The sequence below is a fragment of the Rhinoderma darwinii genome, chromosome 3, assembly GCF_050947455.1.
Source record: "Rhinoderma darwinii isolate aRhiDar2 chromosome 3, aRhiDar2.hap1, whole genome shotgun sequence".
In the NCBI taxonomy this organism is placed as follows: Eukaryota; Metazoa; Chordata; class Amphibia; order Anura; family Rhinodermatidae; genus Rhinoderma; species Rhinoderma darwinii.
The window spans coordinates 268,205,301-268,230,683 of NC_134689.1; the positions used below are offsets into that span (position 1 = coordinate 268,205,301).

The following is a 25,383-nucleotide window of genomic DNA, read 5'->3' on the forward strand; positions in this document are numbered from 1 at the left end:
AACTGTAACAATATAAAAAGATAACATTAATTTGCTGAATGTGGACTACTCCTTTAAGTCATATGTGTGTATATGTACACAAATTTCAGGACAAACTGATTGTCTCTTCTGCCTGCGTTAAAGCAAAACTAGTGTGTCCCATTGTATTGTAGCCATATTGAACCTCAACTGTTTATCAGCATTGGCAGGCAGATGTGATATTTCTTTGAGATCTTTTTCCATTATGCTGACACAGATACATAGAAACATCAGATTATGTAGTTGTAAAGGATCTGCCAGACACCGCTTCTGTGTCGACGCCCGTGGTTAATCAGTCTGCACCTGCTCCTAAGTCTGATAGAGTGACTCGATCATCTACCACTCGGGCTGGGAGGCTGAGAAGTGGGAGAGCCTATCACAGCCTGGCCAGACGGAGCTAGCTCCCGCCCTCTGTCTATTTATACCTTAATTTCCTTCTCCTCCTTTGCCTGTGATTCTGCCTGTTTCCTGGCTCTGCTGCTGCTGCTTGTACTATTGTCTTCTGCTTCATATTGAACCTGCTTTACTGACTACTCTCCTGCTCTGCGTTTGGTACCTCGTACACTCCTTGTTTGACTCGGCTTGTTCACTACTCTTGTTGCTCACGATGTTGCCGTGGGCAACTGCCCAATTTCCCTTAGCTTCTGTGTACCCTTGTCTGTTTGTCTGTCGTGCACATATTGAGCGTAGGGACCGTCGCCCAGTTGTACGCCGTCGCCTAGGACGGGCCGTGCAAGTAGGCAGGGACTGAATGGCGGGTAGATTAGGGCTCACCTGTCTGTCTCCCTACCCCGTCATTACAGTAGTAGTCAATGTGATGATATTGCATCCCATGCTATAGAATATAGTTAAAGCAGTTGTTAAGATGTTTAGACATAAAGTTGTTCTTACTGGTCACTAAAGGCACTCAGTATATACAGTGCTGTAAAAATGTCGCAATTTCTTCTTCAAACTATAAGACAAAGATAACGCAAGTAAACACAAAATGCTGTTTTGAAATTATGATTTTACTTATTGAAGGGAAAAAGCTTTTCAGCCCTACCTGGCCCTACGTAAAATAGTAATTACCCCCTTAGCTACTAAATCAACTTAAGTTAACCAAATTCAATTGACAATTGGGTTCAATTTCAGTAGCCAAAACCAAGCATGAACCACAAATAAGGTTTTGGGGGGGCTAAGTCAAAAAGTCCTGACTTGAATCTCATTGAGATGCTGTGGCAAGACCTTAAACGTGCAGTTAATTTTCAAAAACCCTCCAAAGTTGCTGAATTAAAACAATTCTGCAAAGAAGACTGGACCAAAATTCCTCTACAGCTCATCGCAAGTTCTCACAAACGTTTGATTCCAGTTGTTACTGCCAAGGGTGGCACAACCAGTTATTAGGTTTAGGGAGGCAACTACATTTTTACATGGGTGATATAGGTTATTAATAAATCTTTACCCTAAATAAATGGAATGATCATTTAAAAGCTGCATTTTGTGTCTACTAGTGTTGTCTTTGTTATATTAAAATTATTAAAATTATTTAAATGTGACAATTTTGGAAAAATAGACGAAATTGGGACAAACTTTTTTTCAAAGCACTATATATATTTATTTACTGTTCAGCTATAACATTAAAAAAACTGATAGGTGAAGTGAATATCATTGATTGTCTCATTACAATGGCACCTGTCAAGGGGTGGAATATATTAGGCAGCAAGTGAACATTCAGTTCTTAAAGTTGATGTGTGGGCAATGTTCTGCTGGAAAACTTTGGGTCCTGGCATTCATCTGGATGTTATTCTGACAGTACCAGCTCCCTAAACATTGTTCCAAACCAAGTACATCCCTTAACCCCTTAATGACCAGCCTATTTTAAACCTTAATGACCAAGCCATTTTTTACGTTTTTCCATCGTCGCATTCCAAGAGCTATAACCTTTTTATTTTTGCGTCGACATAGCTGTATAAGGTCTTGTTTTTTGTGGGACAAGTTGTATTTTTTAATAGCACCATTTTGGGGGACATATTATTTATTGATTAACTTTTATTAACTTTTTTTGGGGGGGAATAGAAAAAAACCTGAAATTTCGCCACTCTTTTTCGCGTCTTAAATCTACGCCGTTTACCGTGTGATATAAATAACACAATAAGTTTATTCAGCGGGTTGTTACGATTGCAACAATACCAAATTTGTATCGTTTTTGTATGTTTTACTACTTTTACACAGTAAAAAAACACTTTTTTTTCAAAATTATTTGTTTTTGTGTCTCCATATTTGAAGAGCCGTAACGTTTTTATTTTTTCGCCGATGCGGTTGTATGAGGGCTTTTTGTTTGCGGGAAGACTTGTAGTTTTTATTGGTACCATTTTGGAGTAGATGCGAGTTTATGATCACTTTTTATCACATTTTTTTAAAGTCAGGATTCACAGAAAACAGCAATTTTTTCCATAGTTTTTTATTACATTTTTTACGGCGTTCACCGTGCGGGTTCAATAATGTAATAGATTTATAGTCGGGGTCGTTACGGACGCGGCGATACCAAATATGTGTAACTTTTTTACTTTATTTTATTTTATTTTTTTAATAGTAAAGCATTTTGTAAGGGGAAAAGCTGGGTTTTTCATTCACATTTTTTTTTTAATTAACTTTATTAAACTTTTTTTTTACTTTTTTACTAGTCCCACTAGGGGACTTTAATATGCGATTCTCCGATCGCTATTATAATACACTGCAATACTTTTGTATTGCAGTGTATTACTGCCTGTCCGTTTAAAATGGACAGGCATCTGCTAGGTCATGCCTCCGGCATTCACTACAGGCAGACCTGGGGGCCCCCGGCTACCATTGGAGACACAGACACTCGGCGATCGTATCGCCGGGTGTCGGTGGGAGAGAGAGGGAGCTCCCTCCCTCTCTCCAAAACTACTCAGATGCGGTGCACAGCATCTGAGGGGTTAAACGGGTGAGATCGATACTTATATCGATCTCACACGGCAGAGCAGGGACGCCCCCAGCCCTCAGCTACGTCTGGCAGCTGAGAGAAGGGAGATTTGACGGCTCCCTGCTTGTTTACTTTATCTTGATGCAGTGCCGTAAAAAGGCATATGCATCAGAATAAAGCCCGTTAGTGGCCACAGTGAAAAGGCGTATTGGCGGTCACTAACGGGTTAAAGCGTAACTTATTTTTCAGATGACTTTTCAGAATAAGCTAGTATATGTGTGTACGTGAGGAATAACATTATTTCTGGCCATTATATGACTTGTATTCTGCATTTTTTTTTAGCAGTTTCCCCTCTGCAAGCTCTATTTCTAATTCTCAGTTGTGTGTTGAGCAAACTGCTATCATGTCTTCCCTAAACTGCACGAATAGTAGTGGAGAATCCTGCTCTCATATCTCTATCTGTCACATATGTAGAAGCTGCAGCAGCATTGAGTACATTTTACAACAGCAAGGAGTAGTGTAGCTGAGATTCCAGCACTGGGGTTGACATAGAAATCTTACCAGCAGTCTATTTCTTTTTCACTCTGCCCCGGCTTCCTCCCCCTGCTCCCCCTTCGCTCTTCAAAGACTTGTAAGCAGCGTGTCTGTTGATGACTTACTTTCTCTCTGCTAACCTCCTCCTGCCCCCTTCTCTATAGACTTGTATAGGCAGGCAGTGAAGAGGTATGCCCCCACCTTCTGCAGTCCATCAATTCTGCTCTGTAACTAGGGACGGATTTTGCTTGACAACAGGGGGTGGATTACAGGGAAAGAGACACCTAGTGGCAGTAACTTCACACAGAATTTGCATGGAAAAAACAACTACATTTTAACAGTAAGTAAATTACAAAGTTGATCTATATTAGGTATACTATTAGATTAGCATAAGTTGTTTGAAATGTTAGTGTCCATTTAATGGCAATGGTATTCCCTAATTGCAGTGGATAATGCGGTCTGCCACACTGCAATAATTATTCATGAAAGGTTTGAGGAACATGGCAAAGAGTTTAATGTGTTGGCCTCCAAATTACCCCAACCTCAATCCGCTCAAGCAACTGTGGGATGTGCTAGAAAAACAAATCTAATTCATTAAACCTCGCCTTGCAACTTTCAAGACTTAAAGCATACCTAACTTTACAGATGACTTTTCATAATAAGCTGTCATGTATGTACATGAGGACTAACACTATTTGTGCCCATTATTTGACTTGTATATGGCATTTAGTTTTTTTTAGCAGGTTCACCCACTGCAGGCTCTATGTCTAATTCTCAGTTTCCCAGAGCTTGTGGGTGGAACCTAGCGGCTATAATGTGTTCAACACACTGCACACATAGAAGAGGAGAACCCTGCTCTTCTATCTCTTTCACATATATAGAAGCAGCATAGAGGACATCATACAGCAGTAATTAGCAGTGTAGCTAAAAATCCAGAACTGGGCTGAGATATAAATCTTAACAGTAGCCTGTGTCTCCCCTCTGTTCCTGCTGTCCCCTCCCCTCTCCATAGACTTTTATGGACAGGATGTCTGTGTCTCTCTCCCTCTGCTCCCTCCTCCAGCTCCCCTACCTTCTCTATAGACTTCTATAGGCAGCGTGTCTACTCTTTTTCTCTTGGTTCCCTCCTGCTCCCCCCTCCACTCTCTATAGAGTTATATTGGCTACATGTCAGTGTCACCTTCACTCTGCTTCTGCTCGCTCCTCCTGTTGACCCCGCACCTCTCCACAGACTACTATGGGCAGCGTATCTGTATCTCTCTCTCACTATGCGCACTTCTCCTACTCCCACCGCCCCTTTCCATAGACTTCTATGGGCAGCATCTGTGTCTCTTCCTGCTCCCTCCTCCTGCTACCTTCTCCCTTCCCAATAGACTTTTATAGGCAGTTTGTCTGTGTGTGTGTGTGTGTGTGTGTGTGTCTGTCTCTCTCTCTCTCTCACTCTGCTCCTTCTTTTCCCTGCCATCTCCATAGACTTCTATGAGCAGCGCACGTGTGTGCGTGTCTCTTTCTCTTTTCTCCTGCTCCTTCCTCCTTCTCCTTCCACTCCTGTTCATAGACTTCTATGGGCAGGCTGTAAAGAGCACACCCTTTCTTCCTGCAGTCTTTCTCCTCTGCTCTGTAACTAGGGACGGATTTTGATTCACAACAGGGTGGACAGGAGATTACTGGAAGGAAGACACCTAGTGTCAGTAACTTGCAGGGATTAAATGACTACATTTTAACAGTAAATAAATTGCAACGTTGATATATATCAGGTGTACTATTAGATTAGCATAAGTTGTTTGAAAATTTAGGGTCCATTTAAGGGACCTTCTACTTACATCTTGCTGACAGATGCCACAGGCCACCTTTAAAGGTCTCATGGAGTCCATTCCTCAATAGGTCAGATCTGTTTTGGCAGCACAAGGGGGACCAACACAATTTTAAACAGATGATTTTAATGTTAGGGGCTCATTTAGTATATTCATATAGCCCTCAAACTAAAAGGTACCTGTCAGCAATCTTAGTGCTTACATTGCAGATTCATGTTCTAGGGAGATTTGTTTTGAGATGCAAGTTGTTGTCTTGCTATTATGCATCTTATACTACCAGAGGCTGTTGTAGGGAGCCTGCGTAATTTTTTTTTATCAAAGTATCCTAGCTTCTGAACAGTAGTTTGTTAAAAGAGTATTGGTGACAGAAGCACTGAACAACGGGTAGACAACCTTAGCGAGATGGAGATATACTTTTTAAATTTGGGGGATTCTTGAGATCTACTTGGTACCGAGTTGTGACAAGACCATGGAGGGAATGGTGTGTTACTTATTAGGGGTGTTGCTAAGGTTTTAAATGACACAGTGCAAGGATGGACATTACTTTTTAAATTAAAATAATACAGGAGAGTACAGCACTATACTACAATTACATCTAGTGACTCACAGGTGACGTCTTCTTTGATGTGTATGTTGCTGACCTCTGCACTGAGCAAAACATTAGGGGATTATGGTAATTGTTGTGTAACAGTGATTAAATTGGTTGGCTAAATGCCTTTAAGGTGCTTTTGCCACATGTGAATTTTATAATGTGTCAGTCAGACAGCTGAGACCACCACAGATCTCCAGAGAATATACTGTTATTCCTGCTTTCAGAAAGGATGAAGCCAGCCATGCAGTCAGCTGTTCATTGAAATGAATAGGATAAATGGAAACCGTCGAGTAAGACCACTTTGATTGGATGAAAAAAAAGAATAGAAGTAGAATTTGTCCTTCATACACTCCTCAACATTGAATTTGCAACACCAAGAAGGAAGAGTTTTGGAATTGTGAAAATCACATGATCGATAGACATTTTAATGCTATGCAAATGATAAAAAAAATGGAAACAAAATATTCCAAACATCTTGATTTATTCGGTATCGAGTATGAGCGCCATGCACAGAAATACACACACTTACACGCCTTGGCATGCTATCAATGAGGTCATTAATGGTTGTCTGAGAAATGTTATGCCATGCTAAATGCACTTGGGAACGCAAATCTTCAAGATTGGCTGCTGGCAGCTCCCTTTGCAATTGCCGACCAATGACATCCCAGATGTGCACGATGGGAGACAAGTTCAGAGACACTGCAGGCCATGGTAGCACGTTTAGGCCACGCAGGCTGCTCATAGTAGCACGAGCAACATGCGGCCTGGCGTTGTTCTGTTGAAAAACGGCTTCTGGGACACTTTGGAGAAATGGCCATACCATTGGTTCCATGACCAAATCAATGTAACGCCGAGCTGTTAGTGTACCTGAAATGAAGACTAGAGGGGTCTGGCCATACCGTACATTATGCCACCCCACACTTTAATCCCGGAAGTAGGAACGATGTGACGTTTGCTTGTGAAGGCCACTTCATGGCGTTGCCCATGTGGTCTCCAGACCAATCTCCGGCTATCATTCCGTCCGAGACAAAAGCGGGACTCATCACTGAAGAGGATAGACCTCCATTCCAGTCTCCATTGCCATCTTGCTATGAACCATGATAGCCTTTAGAGTGGTGGCGTGTGGTCAATAGAAAACCTGTAGCTGGACGTCTAACTCGTAGCCCAGTGTTGTCTGAACACCTTCTGATGATTTGTGTCAACACAGGTTTCCGCCCTAGGCTTGGGATGTGACATCCAATTTCACTTGCAGTACAGAATGGATCACTATGCGCCAATCAGACGATCCATCCATGCAGAGGTTTGCCTCCGCGTACCTCTTGCTGTCATTCCTGTTCGTTGCTGTTCTCCCTACCTTGATAAGTGCTGACATTTCAGCCTAGATGCATAGCAATCTGCTGGAGTGATAAAACAAGTTCTTTCAGCTCCAGTATTCCGTCCCTCTCAGTTTGCGACAAATGCTGATAACTGGCACGTCGAAGAACAGAAGGCATCGCACTATCATCCCACACCACTTGATCCCATTTTTGAGGTTTCATGTGGCTAAAAAACTTTGCTTTCAATCTGGCTTTTATGCCCCTCCCAAATGCCACAGATTGGAGCTAGGTGCTTGAAAATTTTATAATTTGCAGATTTTAGCGACACCTGCTACTTCCTTGATTTGCATAACCTTACAGCTTGTCCTTCTTGGTGTTGCAAATTCAAAGTTGAGGTGTGTACCTTACCACACTTTATGATCCACATCTGGCACCAAAAACTGCATAAAAATACCTCAGCGAAACCTGTACATATACAAGCAGCCCCGTAGTTTTCGATAATTCCCATTGCTTTCAGTGGAGAGACTGCATAGTGGTCACATCTTCACTGATATCTTCTCTTTTTAGAGTTCAGTGAGTTTCAAGTTGCAGGAGCCTAATGGATTGTACTACTTGACTTAGATTGACAAGTAATTTGGGGAATTTGTGACTGAATAATACTACCATACTTTTACTGAATAATACCTCCACACCATGACCACATATTTCCACCACATAGTGTCTGAAGAATCCCACCCTACTGTTACTGAATAATACCTCCCCACCATGACCACATATTACCACTACATAGGGATTGAATAATTCCACCATACTGTTACTGAATAGTACCGCCACACCATGACCACTTATTACCACCACACAGTGACTGAATAATACTACCATACTGACACGGAATAATACATTTACACCATGTCAACACATTACCGCCAAATGGTGTCTGAAATACCACCATACTTTTACTGAATAATACCTCTAAACCATAACCACACATTTCTACTACAAGGTGACTGAATAATTACAGCATACTGTTACTGAATAAAAACCACTATACAAAAAATATTACCACCATACAGTAAACATATAGTGGTGGATACCAGTTCTACAGACCATATAAATGGATACAGTACAGTTACATTCAGTGACTCACAGGTGACATCTTCTCAAATTGGAGTTAATCACTTTCCACATCTTCTTCATCCAGGCTAGACCGCCATGATGACTTCTTTCATCCATGACTTGTATGTGAAGAATTTAGAGCACAGACATCTTTGGCTCCTTGATTTTCCAGAATCCTCCCCACCTATTCCCCTTCCCCTCATTGCACCCCCTGAGAACGCGATTGTTATGCCCTTGAGAACAGTTTATCTTTTCTACACAGTGAAAAGAAGGTATGCTGATGCATACCGGCCAGGCTTATGCCAAAAGGACACTCTTTTGGCATACGCTGGCTGCTTGGAGGACTATGGATATAGCTTTCCCAGCACATATGCTGAACATGAATAAAAATGATATGTGAACAGAGTCTTTTTGATGCTTTATTTTTGGGATTGTAAGTCTGGTTCCCGCACTAGGAAACACTGTATACCTTGAAAGCTGTCTATCATTATGTTGTGGAAGGTGACACTATTGGGGTATATGAACGTCATAGATCCTTTATAAGCTAATAACACTTGCTCTGGTGGACTCGGGATGTCCATGAATTACATGGATGGCTGTATGTGACAAGAGGTTGTGTGTAATGAGGGGAATAAAAAAACTATTCTGTAAATTGAAATTACTCCTTTTACTAGCAGAAAATAAAAATTCGGAAAATAAACCAGTGATGCCATCTGTCAGCACATCATGCTGACAGATGCTGACAAAAATTATGGCAGCCTCCATTAGGGTCCATTCAGACGTTGCTTTAAGGTGCGTTTAGAAATGCATCAAAGAAAGCATCAGCAATTTGGTTCATTTTTTAAAGCGGTTGCATTTTTTATCGCCATCGCATCGGAAAATATATCAAATCGCAGATGTGTTTTTTATGCGGCTCTAACCGCACCTTAACTGCAACATCTAAATGTACCCTCAGCAAAGCAGGCTGTTATAATGTTGAATTCTTTGCAGTTCTGCAGGATTACTATTGGTTTGCTCCCACTTGTTAAAGGAACAATTTCGATAATAATACTGTATTATGTTTTTATAAAATCAGATCTTTATTTCAGTCCTACACAAAACTGTTTTTATTTTTCTTAGTTTGAGCGTACTGTACTTTGACTGTGCTACTCTTTTGAAGTTGTTTTGCTTGCTCTACTTAATGTATTCATTGCTCAGGTATCTCAAAAGCTTATTTTTTATTAGGTGGTTCATATTACTTCCTAAAGTGGTACCCTTGAATCAAAAATTGGTTTGCCAAAAGAGAAGAAAAATGCTCATATTTTTGAGTTGTGCAATGCGGGCACAATTTTGCAAAAGACTTGTAAATTGAGCCCAGTTCACCATTTTCGGGCAGCTACTGCACCTCAATAATATTGATTATTCAACTTTAAACACAATTAGGGTAATTTACCTGTTTTATGAGGCTAGAACTTATTCCTGACTACTGTAGGTCTTTAGAGTCCATGCTGTCATTAGTAGCCTGTTGTACTAATCCTTGTCTGGGTCGGATTAAAGTTGGTGGAGCCCCATGGGCAAAAAACTTGGTGACCCAAACATGTATAACACATATATAGCATTCCCATGGCCCTCTCCAATGAAGTCTATGGAGTCAGTCGAGCCACCACTCTCTTAGACTTCAAAAGATAAAGCCATACACATGCATGGCCACCCCTCCAATTCTTCTCAGATGGATACGATCACTCAGGGGACCCTTGAGAGGTGGGGGTGCCAAAGTTAAGCAGTGTGTACACTAGCATGTTAAATAGCGATTTGAAGACTTCTCGTAGTCATAACTCTCTTCTGCAGAGTTTGGTGCCCAGACATCTTTGGCTACTCGCTTTTGCAGCACATCTCCGCCTTTTCTAGAATAACAAACTCCCCACTCTACTTCCCTTAGTAGTGTGTCATGCTGTTCCAGGTGCTCACAATACAGTGGCATGCTGTTCATAGTTATATAGTACTGCTATATTTCCCCCAAAAATAATAATGGCAATCACGTTGTGTCCCTCATAATATTGCCATATGCATAGTACCTCCCAATAATAGTGCCACATTTTGTGGGTAGTGGATGTCCTCTATTTCCCCAATGTGGTACAGGCCCCGAGGCACATGTCCCTTGTGCCCTCCCTATAATCCGGCCCTGATCCTTGTATCAACATCTATACATATATATAGATACAAGGATCAGGGACGGATCATCTTTTTCTAGTGGCCATAGCTAATCTTCTGAACTATATATATATATATAGTTCAGAAGATTAGCTATGTTCACTAGAAAAAGATGACAATTTCAAGAAGTTCTCCTAGGCTAAAAATGTTGTTTATTTGTCTCATCACTGCTGACACTACAACTTTATAATCCAAAGACGAAGGAGAAACAAAAAGCGGCAACTCACCATCCTGCGTTAAAATCTTTTTATTTTAGCTCATAAAACATCCACAGACAGGGGGTGCGGGAGGATGCGCCCGGCGGGCAACAGCCCGTTTTGTGTAACAACACTTGCTCTGGCCGATCTTTATAATGTATACCCTTCCCTGTTTCAATCGGCTTCCCAGAGCCAAAATCTCAGTGACCTCCTGTGTGGATGCATTGAGTGTTTGTTTGAACGTACATATTCTACAACAAATCAGTAGTGCACGCGTAGACTTTCTGTATAGACATACATTTAAATGACTGTAATTCACCCACGTCCATACGGCATGGTCCCATTGCATTACTGTGATATGTCAAATAAACATAATTTCTGAGTGTTGAAGAACACTTTTAAGCGCTAATATATTATTAAGGAAGAGTTGAAAGACTGAACGGTATGTACAGTATGTATGTTGTGAGGGTTTAGCATCAGGAGAGGTTGGTACAGCGGTTTCTTTGTAGCCAGAGACAGGGACACCGTGCATTAAAAGTCATAACAGGGCTTTGCCTGTGTTTTTATTCTTGTCAAAGAAACAGCCTCTTGTACAACAAGGCAAAATACAAAATAAATCCTGCTCGTCTGAGCACTAACTAAACAAGATATTATCTAACTATACCAAGTGCCTTCCTACCAGGCACTGGACACAAAGTAACACAGGTCTTTACTCACATAGAATACAGGCTACTCCAGCCTTAGTAGTCTCCAGTCTGAGTCAGGGGTGAGACTCACACACACTGTGTCTGCACCTTTTTATACACAGGCTACAGGTGCAGCTAATTGAGCAGCAGCCTTGTCCTACAAACAGAGATGGACTAGGGATTGGGGAACCCACCCTGCTCTTCTCCAATCCAACTCCAGGCCCTTTTTCCGGCTTTTCCTTAAGCTGAGATTGGAAAGCTAGAGCTTTCTATTGCAAGAACTACTCATTCCCTGGAGCCTAGGATACATATGACAGGATTCTAGGGGAAATGTACCTTCCCTCAATGACTTTACCTGTCACTGTCTCACATACCCTCTTCCTCTGTTCGAGCCCGTGGGATCGGACACATTTAGCTACAAGGCAGTGTGTCCTAGACAAAGCGTCAGCATTGCCCTGCAGTTTTCCTGCTCTGTGTTCCACAGTATATTTGAAGTTCTGCAAAGTAAGAAACCACCGTGTAACTCTTGCATTTCTCTCTTTAGCTTGACACATCCACGTAAGAGGAGAGTGGTCTGTAACCAACCTAAACCGACGACCCAATAAATAATATCTCAGGGACTCAAGTGCCCACTTAATTGCCAAGCACTCCCGTTCAACTATGCTATAGTTTTTCTCAGCCGTGGTAAGTTTTCTGCTCAAATAGGTCACAGGATGTTCCTCACCACCCACCTCTTGTGACAGAACTGCTCCGAGCCCCACATTAGAAGCATCAGTTTGGACAACAAACTCCTTTTTGAAGTCAGGAGTGACTAAGACTGGTTGGTTACACAGGGCCAGTTTCAACTCTTGAAAGGCGCTTTCAGCTTTCGTGTCCCACTTGACCATGACAGACTTACTTCCCTTGGTAAGATCTGTCAGGGGCGCTGCTGTGCTGGCAAAGTTTGGAATGAAGCTGCGGTAATAACCTACAATCCCTAGAAAAGCTCTGACCTGCTTTTTGGTTGAGGGCTGGGGCCAGTTTTGGATAGCCTCAACTTTGTTGACCTGTGGCTTTATCACCCCTCTCCCAATTATGTACCCCAGATACCGTGCTTCCTCCAAGCCTAAGGAACATTTCTTTGGGTTTGCTGTTAACCCCGCGGCTCTGAGGGAGTTTAGTACTGCTTGTACTTTTGGTAAGTGGCTTTCCCAGTCATCACTAAAGATTATAATGTCGTCCAGATATGCCGAAGCATACCGACGATGGGGTTTGAGGACTATGTCCATTAACCTTTGAAAGGTCGCTGGAGCCCCATGTAGCCCAAATAGTAAACAAATATATTGAAACAGACCATCCGGGGTGATGAACGCAGTTTTCTCTTTGGCGCCCTCCGTGAGGGGTACTTGCCAATAGCCTTTGGTTAAATCAAGTGTTGAAAAATACCTTGAATGGCCCAGTCTCTCTATTAACTCGTCAACTCTTGGCATTGGGTATGCATCAAACTTTGACATCTCATTTAACTTGCGGAAGTCGTTACAGAAACGCAATGACCTATCTGGTTTCGGAATCAATACAATGGGACTTGATCATTCACTTTTTGACTCTTCAATAATGCCAAGGTCTAGCATTTTCTTGACCTCCTCAGATATGGCTTGTCTACGAGCTTCAAGGACTCTGTAGGGTTTCAAGTGGACCCGAGCCTGAGACTCGGTCACAATGTCATGTTTTATTATACTGGTCTGTCCTGGCAGTTCTGAAAACACGTCTGTGTTTCTCTGCACAAACTCTTTTGTCTCCTGTTTCTGTGGCTTTGTGAGGGATTCTGACACATACACATCTGGGATAGGACTATAGGGGGTCCTTACTGCCACGAGGGTCTCTCTTTCTTTCCATGGCTTAATTAAGTTTACATGGTATAACTGCACTGTCTTCCTTTTACCTTGTTGGTAAACTTTATAATTTACATCCCCCACCTTTTCAATTATCTCATACGGCCCTTGCCATCTAGCAAGAAATTTGCTTTCTACGGTTGGCACTAAGACCAACACTCGATCACCAGAGTTAAAATTTCTAACTTTAGCAGTTCGGTTATACACCCTGCTCTGAGCATCCTGAGCTTGCTCCAAGTGTTCCTTAACTATCGGCATGACCACAGCGATTCGGTCTTGCATCAACGTGACATGCTCAATTACACTCCCATAAGGTGTGGACTCTTGCTCCCAGGTTTCCTTGGCTATGTCCAGGAGACCACGGGGTTGTCTGCCGTATACAAGTTCGAAAGGAGAAAACCCTGTGGATGATTGAGGAACTTCACGTACAGCGAACATCAAATAGGGCAGAAGACAGTCCCAATCCTTGCCATCCTTACTAACCACCCTCCTCAACATGCCTTTTAATGTCTTATTGAATCTTTCGACAAGACCATCAGTTTGAGGGTGATATATAGAGGTACGCAGGTGTTTAATTTTCAGCAGTTTACATAATTCCTTGGTGATTTTGGACATAAAAGGAGTTCCCTGATCGGTAAGGATTTCCTTAGGTAAACCAGTATGGGAAAACATGTAAAACAACTCTCTTGCAATGGCTTTTGAAGAGGAATTTCGCAAAGGGACTGCCTCAGGGTAGCGTGTGGCATATTCCAACACCACTAGGATATATTGATGTCCTCTAGAGGATTTGACTAAAGGGCCGACCAGATCCATGGCAATTCTTTCAAAAGGGATCCCAATGATAGGCAAAGGCACCAGCGGACTCCTAAAATGTGGCATAGGAGCCGTTATCTGACACTCCGGGCAGGACTCGCAATACCTCTGAACTTCCGTATATACCCCCGGCCAGAAGAATCGTTGTAAGATACGCTCTCTGGTCTTTTCGCAACCTAGATGTCCACCCAGCACGTGTTTATGAGCCAGGTCCAACACCGTTCTACGATACGGTTGGGGTATCACCAGCTGTTCAACAACCTCCCCACGTACGTTATCTATCCGATACAGCAAATCCTGGTTAACCGCCATGTGTGGAAACACCTTATCAGCCCCTGGATGTTGAGGCACTCCATTTAATACCTTAGTATTTTCCCTGGCTTTTACCAATGTGGGATCGCTAAGTTGAGCGGTCCCAAAATTGTTACGTGATACATTTAACTCTGGTATCTCAGAAATTTCCTCCTGCTCATCTGTTTCACCAGCAAAAACAGCCAGAGGAAATTTATCAGGCTCAGTGGTCACCCCTACTGCTGGCACCTCAGCATCTTCGTTAAAGGGTTCTGGGCTAATCACAGCGCACACATTAATACCATCATTAACATTTACAGTGGAGGTTACATCTTTCTTCCTCCACAAGTCCCAGAACACTGGGAAGTCTCTCCCCAGGATCACACTGTGCATCAGAGACTTGACCACACCCACTTCATGGCAAGCGGTTCCACAGGAAGTCTCTAGAGTGACCACAGCGGTGGGGTATTCTTTAGTGTCCCCATGTATGCACAGGACCCCTATACTATGTCCGCTGAATGTTCCAGGGTCTATCAGGCTGGCATGCACCAGGGTAACCAGACTCCCAGAATCCAGCAAGGCACTCACAGTACACCCTTCCACTTTTACGACACACATTTGTTGCTCAGTCTCGTAAACAGTCTCAGCAGAACAAACAGGATGTGCAAACAAGGATATTCGCCTTGCTGCATCACACTCCATTGGCTCAGTAGTCAGGGGACAATTGGCAGCAATATGCCCAGGTCCATAACACTGCCAGCACTGTATGCGGCCCCGGTCCCCAACTTGAGACCCTGGTCTGGCCTTCAGTGTCTCTCTGGGATTTCTCTGCTCCCCTTCTGAGCCACCTCCCTTAAAGACATTTCTCACCCCTCTAGTAAATGGAACAGTCTTACCGGGTACTCCGCACGATTTGCTGTTCCTGGGGTTAGAACATCCAGGCGGTACTTCTTGGAGTAGATCCTGAGTAGCTCTGTACCTTTCAATCAGGTTCACCAGCTGTTCCGCATCTGTAGGATCTCCTTGACCGACCCAACGCTGAACCTTCGGTGGTAAGGAGCGGATGTATTTGTCAAGCACCACTCTCTCCACGATCTGCGCAGGGGTTGATTCCTCTGGCTGTAGCCATTTCCTTGCAAGATGGACAAGATCATACATTTGTGATCGCGCAGGTAGGTGTTCCACGAAAGTCCAGTTGTGCACTCGTCGAGCACGCACATTCATATTAACAACCAGACGGGCAAGGATCTCACCCTTCAGCTTGGAGTAATCCTTGGCATCCTGCTCATTGAGATCAAAGTACGCCTTTTGCGGCTCTCCGGTTAGGAAAGGTGCCACCACTGCTGCCCACTGATCTGAAGGTAACTTCTCTCGTTCTGCCACTCGCTCAAACACCATGAGATAGGCCTCAACGTCGTCGGTGGATGTCATCTTCTGCAGAGATGTCTGTACCGCTGCACGAGTGGTTTGGCGCAAACCATGAGGCCCCGCTGACCTCTCCACTGAGGCCTGAATTTGGTCTTGCATATAGCGATTAATTTGCTGCTGTTCTTTTAAGGCCAGTCTGTGGGCTTCACCCAGCAGAATATTAGTTTCAGCCTGTGCACGCATGGCTTCCTCATGCACCATTCGCTGAGTCGCGCTGGCTTCTTGCAGAGCTGTGCTTATCTTCCCCTGGTTGATATTAGCCTGGATCAGCTGTTTAAGTATTTCATCCATTTTAACAGTCTCTTTTAGCCCTTTTGCCGCCTTCACCCAAGTCATACACTTCTCAGCACTCTCGGGGAGAAAAAATTGTGTTGTTGCCCCTAGCAACGATTTTCCACTTGGAGCAGCAAAAGTCCTTTTAAATAGGTGTATGTCTCTTTAAGACCGTGCCCGCATCGGCCACCATATGTGAGGGTTTAGCATCAGGAGAGGTTGGTACAGCGGTTTTTTTGTAGCCAGAGACAGGGACACCGTGCATTAAAAGTCATAACAGGGCTTTGCCTGTGTTTTTATTCTTGTCAAAGAAACAGCCTCTTGTACAACAAGGCAAAATACAAAATAAATCCTGCTCGTCTGAGCACTAACTAAACAAGATATTATCTAACTATACCAAGTGCCTTCCTACCAGGCACTGGACACAAAGTAACACAGGTCTTTACTCACATAGAATACAGGCTACTCCAGCCTTAGTAGTCTCCAGTCTGAGTCAGGGGTGAGACTCACACACACTGTGTCTGCACCTTTTTATACACAGGCTACAGGTGCAGCTAATTGAGCAGCAGCCTTGTCCTACAAACAGAGATGAACTAGGGATTGGGGAACCCGCCCTGCTCTTCTCCAATCCAACTCCAGGCCCTTTTTCCGGCTTTTCCTTAAGCCGAGATTGGAAAGCTAGAGCTTTCTATTGCAAGAACTACTCATTCCCTGGAGCCTAGGATACATATGACAGGATTCTAGGGGAAATGTACTTTCCCTCAATGACTTTACCTGTCACTGTCTCACAATGTATATACTGTATGTATGGACAATGTAAACATTTGGTAGGAAGCAGTATTTTCCCTCTCCAGTTCCTATTTTGCACAGGTCTCTGTATGGGATACTATATAAAGTATGTTGTTGGTAGAGGTTTGATAGATGCTGCATGCTTGTGTAATTCAGGTTCTAAGCACTTTTGATTTATTTCTCGTAAATAGGAATCAATGATGGACCATGCACTAAGGACAATCTCATACATTGCTGATATTGGAAATATTGTTGTCTTGATGGCACGACGTCGGATGCCAAGATCTGCATCACAAGATTGTATAGAAACTACTCCAGGTGCCCAGGAAGGAAAAAAGCAGTACAAGATGATCTGTCATGTGTTCGAGTCGGAAGATGTAAGTTGACAATTCTTTGTAAAAGGCACACAGCACCTTTAATTAAAGTATCCTAAATGATTAATCACATTAAGTTATAAATATTTTTATGAATTTGTGCACAAAGTTTTTTTGTGTACTCTGTGACAACAACTGCTGTGACATAATGGGGCTGCAAACAAAAAGAACATCAATGTTATTATAATCACCTCTTATAATAAACTACTGTAAATCCCTACATTACTGGTATCACTCACTGGTCTTCTTGGAGAACAAGAAGAAGTGGGAATTGCTAGACAGCTTCTCAACAAGTGTTGATTCTTGATGCCGCTACCTCTGTTCCAACTCTATGCAGCCTTTGCTCATTTTTGTGGGAAAGATGGTCAATTTGACCATGCTATGGGGTTCACCCCTGACCACATACCATAGCAACACTTTTAATGTTTTGTCAGGGATTTGTCCAGGATAGGTTTCGATTAGAGTTCATTAAAATCGAATTTTAGAATAGTAGAATGAAAACCAAAGTCCACCCAAAGCAACCTTTCATAGAGTCAACTCCAACCCCTAACACATATTGCTTTGCTGCCAGTTCTTCACAGTATTTTTTTAAAAGAAAAAACAAGTACCGTTTACAGTTATTTCTTTAAAAAAAAAAGTTGTCAAAATGTACCTATAAATCATCATTTTGACATGTGGCCATTTGTACACATCATCCCTGTGCAAGAGCTGGTGTTTACTGACTGCACTTAAAGGGAATGTGTCGCTAGAAATTATTTTATTTTTTTCAGTTAAACATTTAGTATTTGAGTGATTACATTGTTTTAATTTTTTTTTATTTTTTCACAAGTCAGGAAATATTACAAATTAGATTCTAATGTATAACATTTCCATGTGCTGGTCGCTAGAGGGAGCAGTTCCCAAAATTGCAGCATGGTCACTGTGGTAAAGCAACCTCATTGATTTATGCTTCAAATTTGGGTTGGAGACACTCTCTCTAGTGTCCTCACATAATCCCCCCTCCCTTCTTTTGGCTAGTGCCAGGAGAAGGAAGGGTTTGAATGTCTTCAAACCTCCTACACTGTGTGCTGCCATTTTCTGAGCGATTGCACAGTGTAGGAGGATTAGATACAGGGCTCAGTAGACAGTATCACACGAACATACACGAATATAAAACACACATCACATACACAAACATAAATTACCTGCTCCTGCCGCTGCCTCCTCCACTGGTCTACGCTCCTTGCGCCTTTGCTTCGTTGATCATATGGCCGGAAGTCGTCATCTTACTGTCTGGCAGCGGCTTCCGGTCCACATCAAAAAGGCGCCGGATTTCGCTCTACGAACAAGCTTCGTTTTGGTCTGTGTGCCGTTCCCACACAGACGGCGTACGCTTCTGAGAATGTAAGGGCTCCCGTTCGCATTCTCTATGGGGTTGCATGTGCCATATTCTATCTCTGTATGTGTCGTTAATCGACATACAGAGATGAAAAAAAAATGGCAACACCCATAGAGAAGTAAAAGTAAGAACACAGTAAAAAGTTTAAAGTCACAACACTAATAAATAAAATTTTTGTTTATATTTTATTAAAAGCAATATAATAATAATAATAATAATAATAATAATAATAATAATAATAATAATTAAAAAAAAAATCATGACACCTTCCCTTTAAAACTACACTAGATCTAGATTTAGAGAAGAGTAGAGAGGTTGTCTAATGCAGGGACACCCATAGTCCTGAATCAAAAAGGGACTTTTCTGTTGATTATAATATAAACCGGATCCCATGTAATGGTGCAATTGCAATTGATGTAGCTGTATTCTAATCCATGCAAAAATTATTATGGGTAGGAAATATTTGAGATTAAGTATTCTTACTTAGTGTGACCTATGAAATAAATAAAATAAAAAATCAAGGTAACCATTAAAAAATACCATTTTATTCTGTATAAAGGGAAAAAATAGAATCACTACTATATTTGTTCGAAAGTAAGCTTCTAACGGATACTGTACATCTGATAATAGGAGTTTAAGGAAAAAAGTGTAATAAGGACATTTTAGCAAAACATACTCCTGATACTGATACTCTGCGTCATCCCTAGTACAGGACTTGAGGGGATGGGTGCATGACACAACGATTCTCTCTCTTGTGTTATTTGAATCCATTTTCCCCGGAGTGTTCCCTCTAATGATAGCAGTACCCTTCTTTACCCTGTACCTCAAGTTGTAAAGTAAATCTTATTTTAACGTGGCCCCATCTATAAAACCTGCATGTACTTTGCCGGCTTACTGTAGGTGGACGTTGATGGGTGAGAATATTGCACCTGCTTCTGTATTTTTCTGCTTTTTACAGCAAAAATAACATTACTTTTTTAAAATAATCTTTTTTTTAATCATTTTATAAAAACTATTAAGACCTCGACTTCTTATTGTCTTTTAAAATGTCTGCAGTAGAAAAATATAAACCATTTTACTACCTTTTGTAGCCCACTTCTTGTTAAAGCGGATATGTTATAAAAATATACTCCAAAAAATATTGTGCCATCTAGATAATAGCTGATTGGAAAGAAAACAGTTATGAATCCACAGTGTTCATGAGCCTAGCGCTCCCTCCACCTTTCCCCGCTACCATCAATAATAATTGACTGGCACTGTATACCCCTGTTTTCTTTGTTCTCGTCTATTATCCAGAGGGCACAATATGTTTTGTGCCGTTTGGTATAACAGCTTGTTGAATTTGTTAATATATAATATACTGCCCTTATATAGGAGTTCATATTTTAATGACAGATATAACTTTAAAAATAATTTACAGACAAAATTTATATTTTCTTGGAGGCAATAAGCACCTGTGTGTTTGTATATACAGCAGACGTCCTGACATTTTCTGACTTGCAAACCACTTTCAAACATGACGGGTTGAGTTGAGCCACACTGGGTTTATAAAACATAAAAGTCTATAAAAGATTTGACAAAGTGCCACATCTCTTATGCTAGGGTTCACTGCCAGTCATATGGTTTTAACCCTAGTGCCAAGTTCAATATCAGTAAGGGCATGTTCACATCACCGTTCGCTTTCCGTTCCGGGGTTTCTTCGGAGGTTTCCGTCAGGTGAACCCCGCAACGGAAAGTCAAACTTAAACCACAGCTTCCGTTTCAGTCACCATTGATATCAATGGTGACGGAAACATTTCTAATGGTTTCCGTTCATCACCATTCCAGCAGGTTTCCGTTTTAACGACGGAATCAATAGCGGTGTCGACTGCGCTATTGATTCCGTCGGAAAAACGGGAACCTGCCAGAATGATGACGAATGGAAACCATTAACAATGTTTCCATCACCATTGATATCAATGGTGACTGAAACGGAAGCTGTGGTTTCAGTTTGACTTTCCGTTGCGGGGTTCACTCGACGGAAACCTCCAACGGAACCCCGGAACGGAAAGCGAACGCTGATGTGAACAGGTCCTAACATCCCTGATGCCACTAGAGCACAAGAGTATTTTTATAGCTGCCACCAGCTTGAAAATACTAATATATAGTAATAGTGAATGAAAAAAATTCTTAGCCTAGTTCCTGACTAGGAGCTCTGTTTCCATGTAGACTATTAAGAAGGGGTATGGGAGTGACAGATACTGAATATACCACAAAATGGTGCCCATAGCAGTTGCCACCCTTTAGACATTGGGTCCAGTACCTGTAGGAGACCTACACTGCTGCTTGGTGCAGATCATGAGGCACTAAAGTTCAGATTGAGATGAAATTGCTATTCATGTCTCTGTCCTTCCATGAACCACATACGCGTCTTATAAATATTCATTTAGAGACAAACCATCGAATGGTAGATGGAAGATTAAAATGGTAAATGCACTTTCATCCCTTTTTACCTTAAATGTAAACCATTCTTTATAGTTGGATAATGCAGTCATTTTACCAGAGAAGGAATTCTTTATAAGAAGCTATTTGAAGAGGACTTTTCATTTTGAAGCTTTCTCATACGCAGAATTGAAATGTTGCCATTCCCAGATCTGAAGCTTTTTCCTTCTTGATTTTTAAATGTACAAGATATTCTGGGAAATCAGCTATAGTTAAGGTTCTCCTACTGCCAAGCTTCACTATCTTACACTGGTAGACATCAAAGGGTCTTACAATAGAAACTCATGATACAACTGTGACTTTGATACGTTTCTTTAATGTCTGCTACCTGGAGTGTCCCAGAGTGCTATCACCAGAGGTTGTCCTGCTTGCAGACTTGTGTCAGCTGTAATACGACATTGGGCTCTTTCACAGCATACACTATAAGAAACACGGATTGTATTGTGTAAATTCTAAGTTGGGTGCTGAATGTCTAATTTATATAGGGATGACAACGTGTGCAGTGAATTATCATTTTAGGTGCTTAGAAATTCATGGTACATTAAGCATATGACACTTAGACTAGGTTAACATTGGGACATTGATTGTGGCATAGTATAACACTCGGGGTAAAAATACTTTGTGACAAAAAACAAACGGTAGAAAAAATGCTGGTGGCACTAAGTCCCAGTGAACTTCAAGCCTTCAGCTCATCTGCATTGTTGGGTCTGGTGTCTCATCTTCCTCTTGACAATACCCTATAGATTCTCTATGGGGTTTAGGTCAGGCGAGTTTTCTGGCCAATCAAGCGCAGTGATACTGTGGTTATTAAACCAGGTATTGGTACTTTTGGCAGTGTGGGCAGGTGCCAAGTCCTGCTGGAAAATGAAATCAGCATCTCCATAAAGCGTGTCCGCAGAGGGAAGCATGAAGTGTTCGAAAATTGGATGGCTGCGCTGACTCTGGACTTGCACCTGCCCACACTACCAAAAGTAGTGTCACTGCGCTTGATTGGCCAGCAAACTCACCTGACCTACACCCCATAGAGAATCTATAGGGTATTGTCAAGAGGAAGATGAGAGACACCAGACCCAACAATACAGACGAGCTGAAGGCCGCTATCAGAGCAACCTGGGCTTCCATAACCCCTCAGCAGTGCCACAGGCTGATCGCCTCCATGCCACGCCACATTGATGCAGTAATTCATGCAAAAGGTGTCCCGACCAAGTATTGAGTGCATATACTGTACATACTTTTCAGTAGGCCAACATTTCAGTATTAAAAATCATTTTTGAAATTGGGCTTATATAATATTCTAATTTTCTGAGAGACTAAATTTTGGGTTTTCATTAACTGTTGGCCATAAGCTTCAACATTAAAAGAAAAAAAATGCTGGAAATAGATCACTCTGTGTGTAATGAATCTATATAATATATAAGTTTCACTATTTGAATTGAATTACTGAAATAAATTAACTTTTTGATGATATTCTAATTCATTGAGAAGGACTAGTATTGTAACAAACCCTCAGATGTATGTAAATCTAAGACTATATCAAGACAACTCTACTTCTAAATCTAATTAGAATGTTTCCATCCACTGACCACAATAAGGGGTCTTAAAAATGATGACACATAAAATATATTACAATTATTGTACATTGATCAAGCCTTATTTACATAAGGATTTCAGAAGGCTTCTCTGAAAATTTGTGACCCATTTAATTTAGTATCTAATAGAATTCATAGTAATGTAATACTGAGCACTGAATGGTGTTTACTACCTTCATTGATAAAAATTTCTATTCATTGAATTCGTTTTCCCTCTGTCTTTACAGACAAAGATGGTGCAGCTTGCCGTAATTCTGATTAAATACCTCCTTCAGATATGTATGAGTCAGCTAGAATTACCATTGGGAGATCTCCCACCCCTCCCTGTTTCAAAAGATTATTCTTAATAAAACCAATTCCAATATGAATCACTCTCTCTGGTCACTGCAATATACCAATTATATTTTTGTTTTCTAACGATGGATATATTCCCATTGCCTGCAGTCACAAAATGTGTTGTGTGGAGATAATCTCTATACCCCGGGGAACGCATCGGCTTTGCCGTAGAAGGAACACATTACATCAGTAAGAATAATAAGTCTGTGCCACATTATTTGCAGAATCCTGCAGTTGCTGTGACTTTTTAGGCTACAGAAGTTAATATGATGCTCGTGTAGATTTTTTCTTCTGTGCTTGAAAGAGAAAAACATATTGATATTGGAATTACTATAATAAATTAACTTTCAGCCTTTAGGAAAACTTTCTGCCCAGAAAGTAATAGTTGAGTTCAGAGTAAAGCGATAAATCTCAGTACATACCTATTAATCCCAGAAGAAGAAAATGTTAAGACAAACTATTTGTTCTCTAAAAAGAGGTAACCTAAAATATGCCCTAAGGGGTGCACTGCTTTCCAGTTATTTTCTATGATTTTGTTATACCACCTGGTTTAGTAAGTTTGTTCTACTTTGTTAGGCCCCATGCACACGAACATAAAAACGCCCGTAATCACGGGCTGTAATTACGGCCCATAATTACGCGCCCACAGACTTCTATTGGCCACGGGTACCTCCCCGTATGCTTACGGGAAGGTGCCCGTGCCGTTGAAAAATATAGAACATGTCCTATTTCAGGCCGTAATAACGGCACGGGCAGGCCCATAGAAGTCTACGTGATAGTGACTACGTGTGTGCACCCGTAATTACGGGAGCATTGCTAGGCGACGTCAGTAAATAGTCACTGTCCAGGGTGCTGATAGAGTTAAACGATCGGCAGTAACTGTTTCAGCACCCTGGACAGTGGCTACCAATCACAATATAGATAAAGCTGTAAAAAAAAAAAAAAGACGTTCATACTTACCCAGAACTCCCTGCTTCTTCCTCCAGTCCGGCCTCCTGGGATGACGTTACAGCCCATGTGACCGCTGCAGCCAATCACAGGCCAAGCACAGGCTGCAGCGGTCACAGACTGCCGCGTCATCCAGGGAGGTCGGACTGGATGTCAAGAGAGGGACGCGTCACCAAGACAACGGCCGGGTAAGTATGAATTTCTTTTACTTTTATTACGGAAAAGGCTGTCCCTTCTCTCTATCCTGCACTGATAGAGAGAAGGGCTGCCGATTAGTGCAGTGCAATTTTGCAGCCAAAAACGTACCCGTAAATACGGGTGGAATACGGGTGACACCGGACCCGTATTTACGGGCACGGGTCCGTAAATACTGGTGCAATACGGGTCGAATACGTGTGACCAAGGACCCGTATTTACGCCAGTATTTACGGGCGGACAAAAATATGGTCGTGTGCATGAGGTCTTCGACTGTTTTATTTGTTTAGAGGATCTGTTTTTTTAATAAATTATTTACTGCAGGCCTTGTAGCTACTCTAGGGACCATATGAGGGTCCTAACTCAGGTTGGCCCCACCACCCTTCCTCATGACTCCTTTTTTCAATACACAACATGAGCAAAGAAGAAGAGGTGAACAGACTGCTGCCACTCTTCGCTTTTAGAAAGAGTTTAAGAGGGTGACCAGTCTTTCCAGATAGGTGATTGTGTGATAGTGTGAGCCAGCACCAAGTGGGTGGCCTCTCCTCAATGTAAACTGACACATTTTATACACTCCAATTTTCTAATATCAATATAAAACCCATGCCTTCCTAAAACTGCATTCCTGATCCTCAAAGACCTGCCTACAACTCCACAATTTCCACTCCGCCTTCCAGCGTGGTACTGTCTATTCAGGTTGTGGAGATAATGACAGTTCCCAAAATAGTCCACACAAAAGCATGAATCCCAGGTAAACCTCTTTTTTTTTTTATTATACATTTATTCAAATATACGGCATATACAATACCAAATATTACATTAAAGTAATCAACCCTTTAACCCCTCTCTTCTTTTCTCATGCCCTGTAAACCTTTACTTTTCCAGTTCTTTAGTTACTTCTGCCTAATATCTATTATAGTACATGCATGGCCTAATTTCTTGCCTACCAATCTCTGCCGATCTAGTTATAGTTACCCCATATCTGCCAAAATTGTTAATTTTTCTTCTAGAGCTTGTGCTCTGTTCATGTCCAAATACAGAATCTTCTCTAAAATATATACAGTATGGATCCTGAAAGTAGTTTGACCAGTATAATTTCCATACAAATATACAGAAAATTTTCTACAATTGACCTAAGTGATTTATTGTTGCAGGCTGGTTCTGTTATCGAGCAATATCGAGCTGTAATCGGTAACACTACTTTCCCTGTAATGAGGATCACCATGAC

At 41.7% G+C, this 25,383-nt stretch overlaps 1 protein-coding gene across 5 annotated transcripts in view; it reads left to right on the forward strand.

The window, feature by feature from the left end:
* The window catches only part of APBA2 (amyloid beta precursor protein binding family A member 2), a 473,299-nt gene that overhangs the window by 326,856 nt on the left and 121,060 nt on the right, over positions 1–25,383 (forward strand). For all 5 annotated transcript variants that reach the window (XM_075857895.1, XM_075857892.1, XM_075857891.1 and 2 more), the window contains one exon: positions 17,046–17,231. In XM_075857895.1, the coding sequence (XP_075714010.1) occupies positions 17,046–17,231 (186 nt within the window). The remainder of the gene's footprint in view (positions 1–17,045; positions 17,232–25,383) is intronic.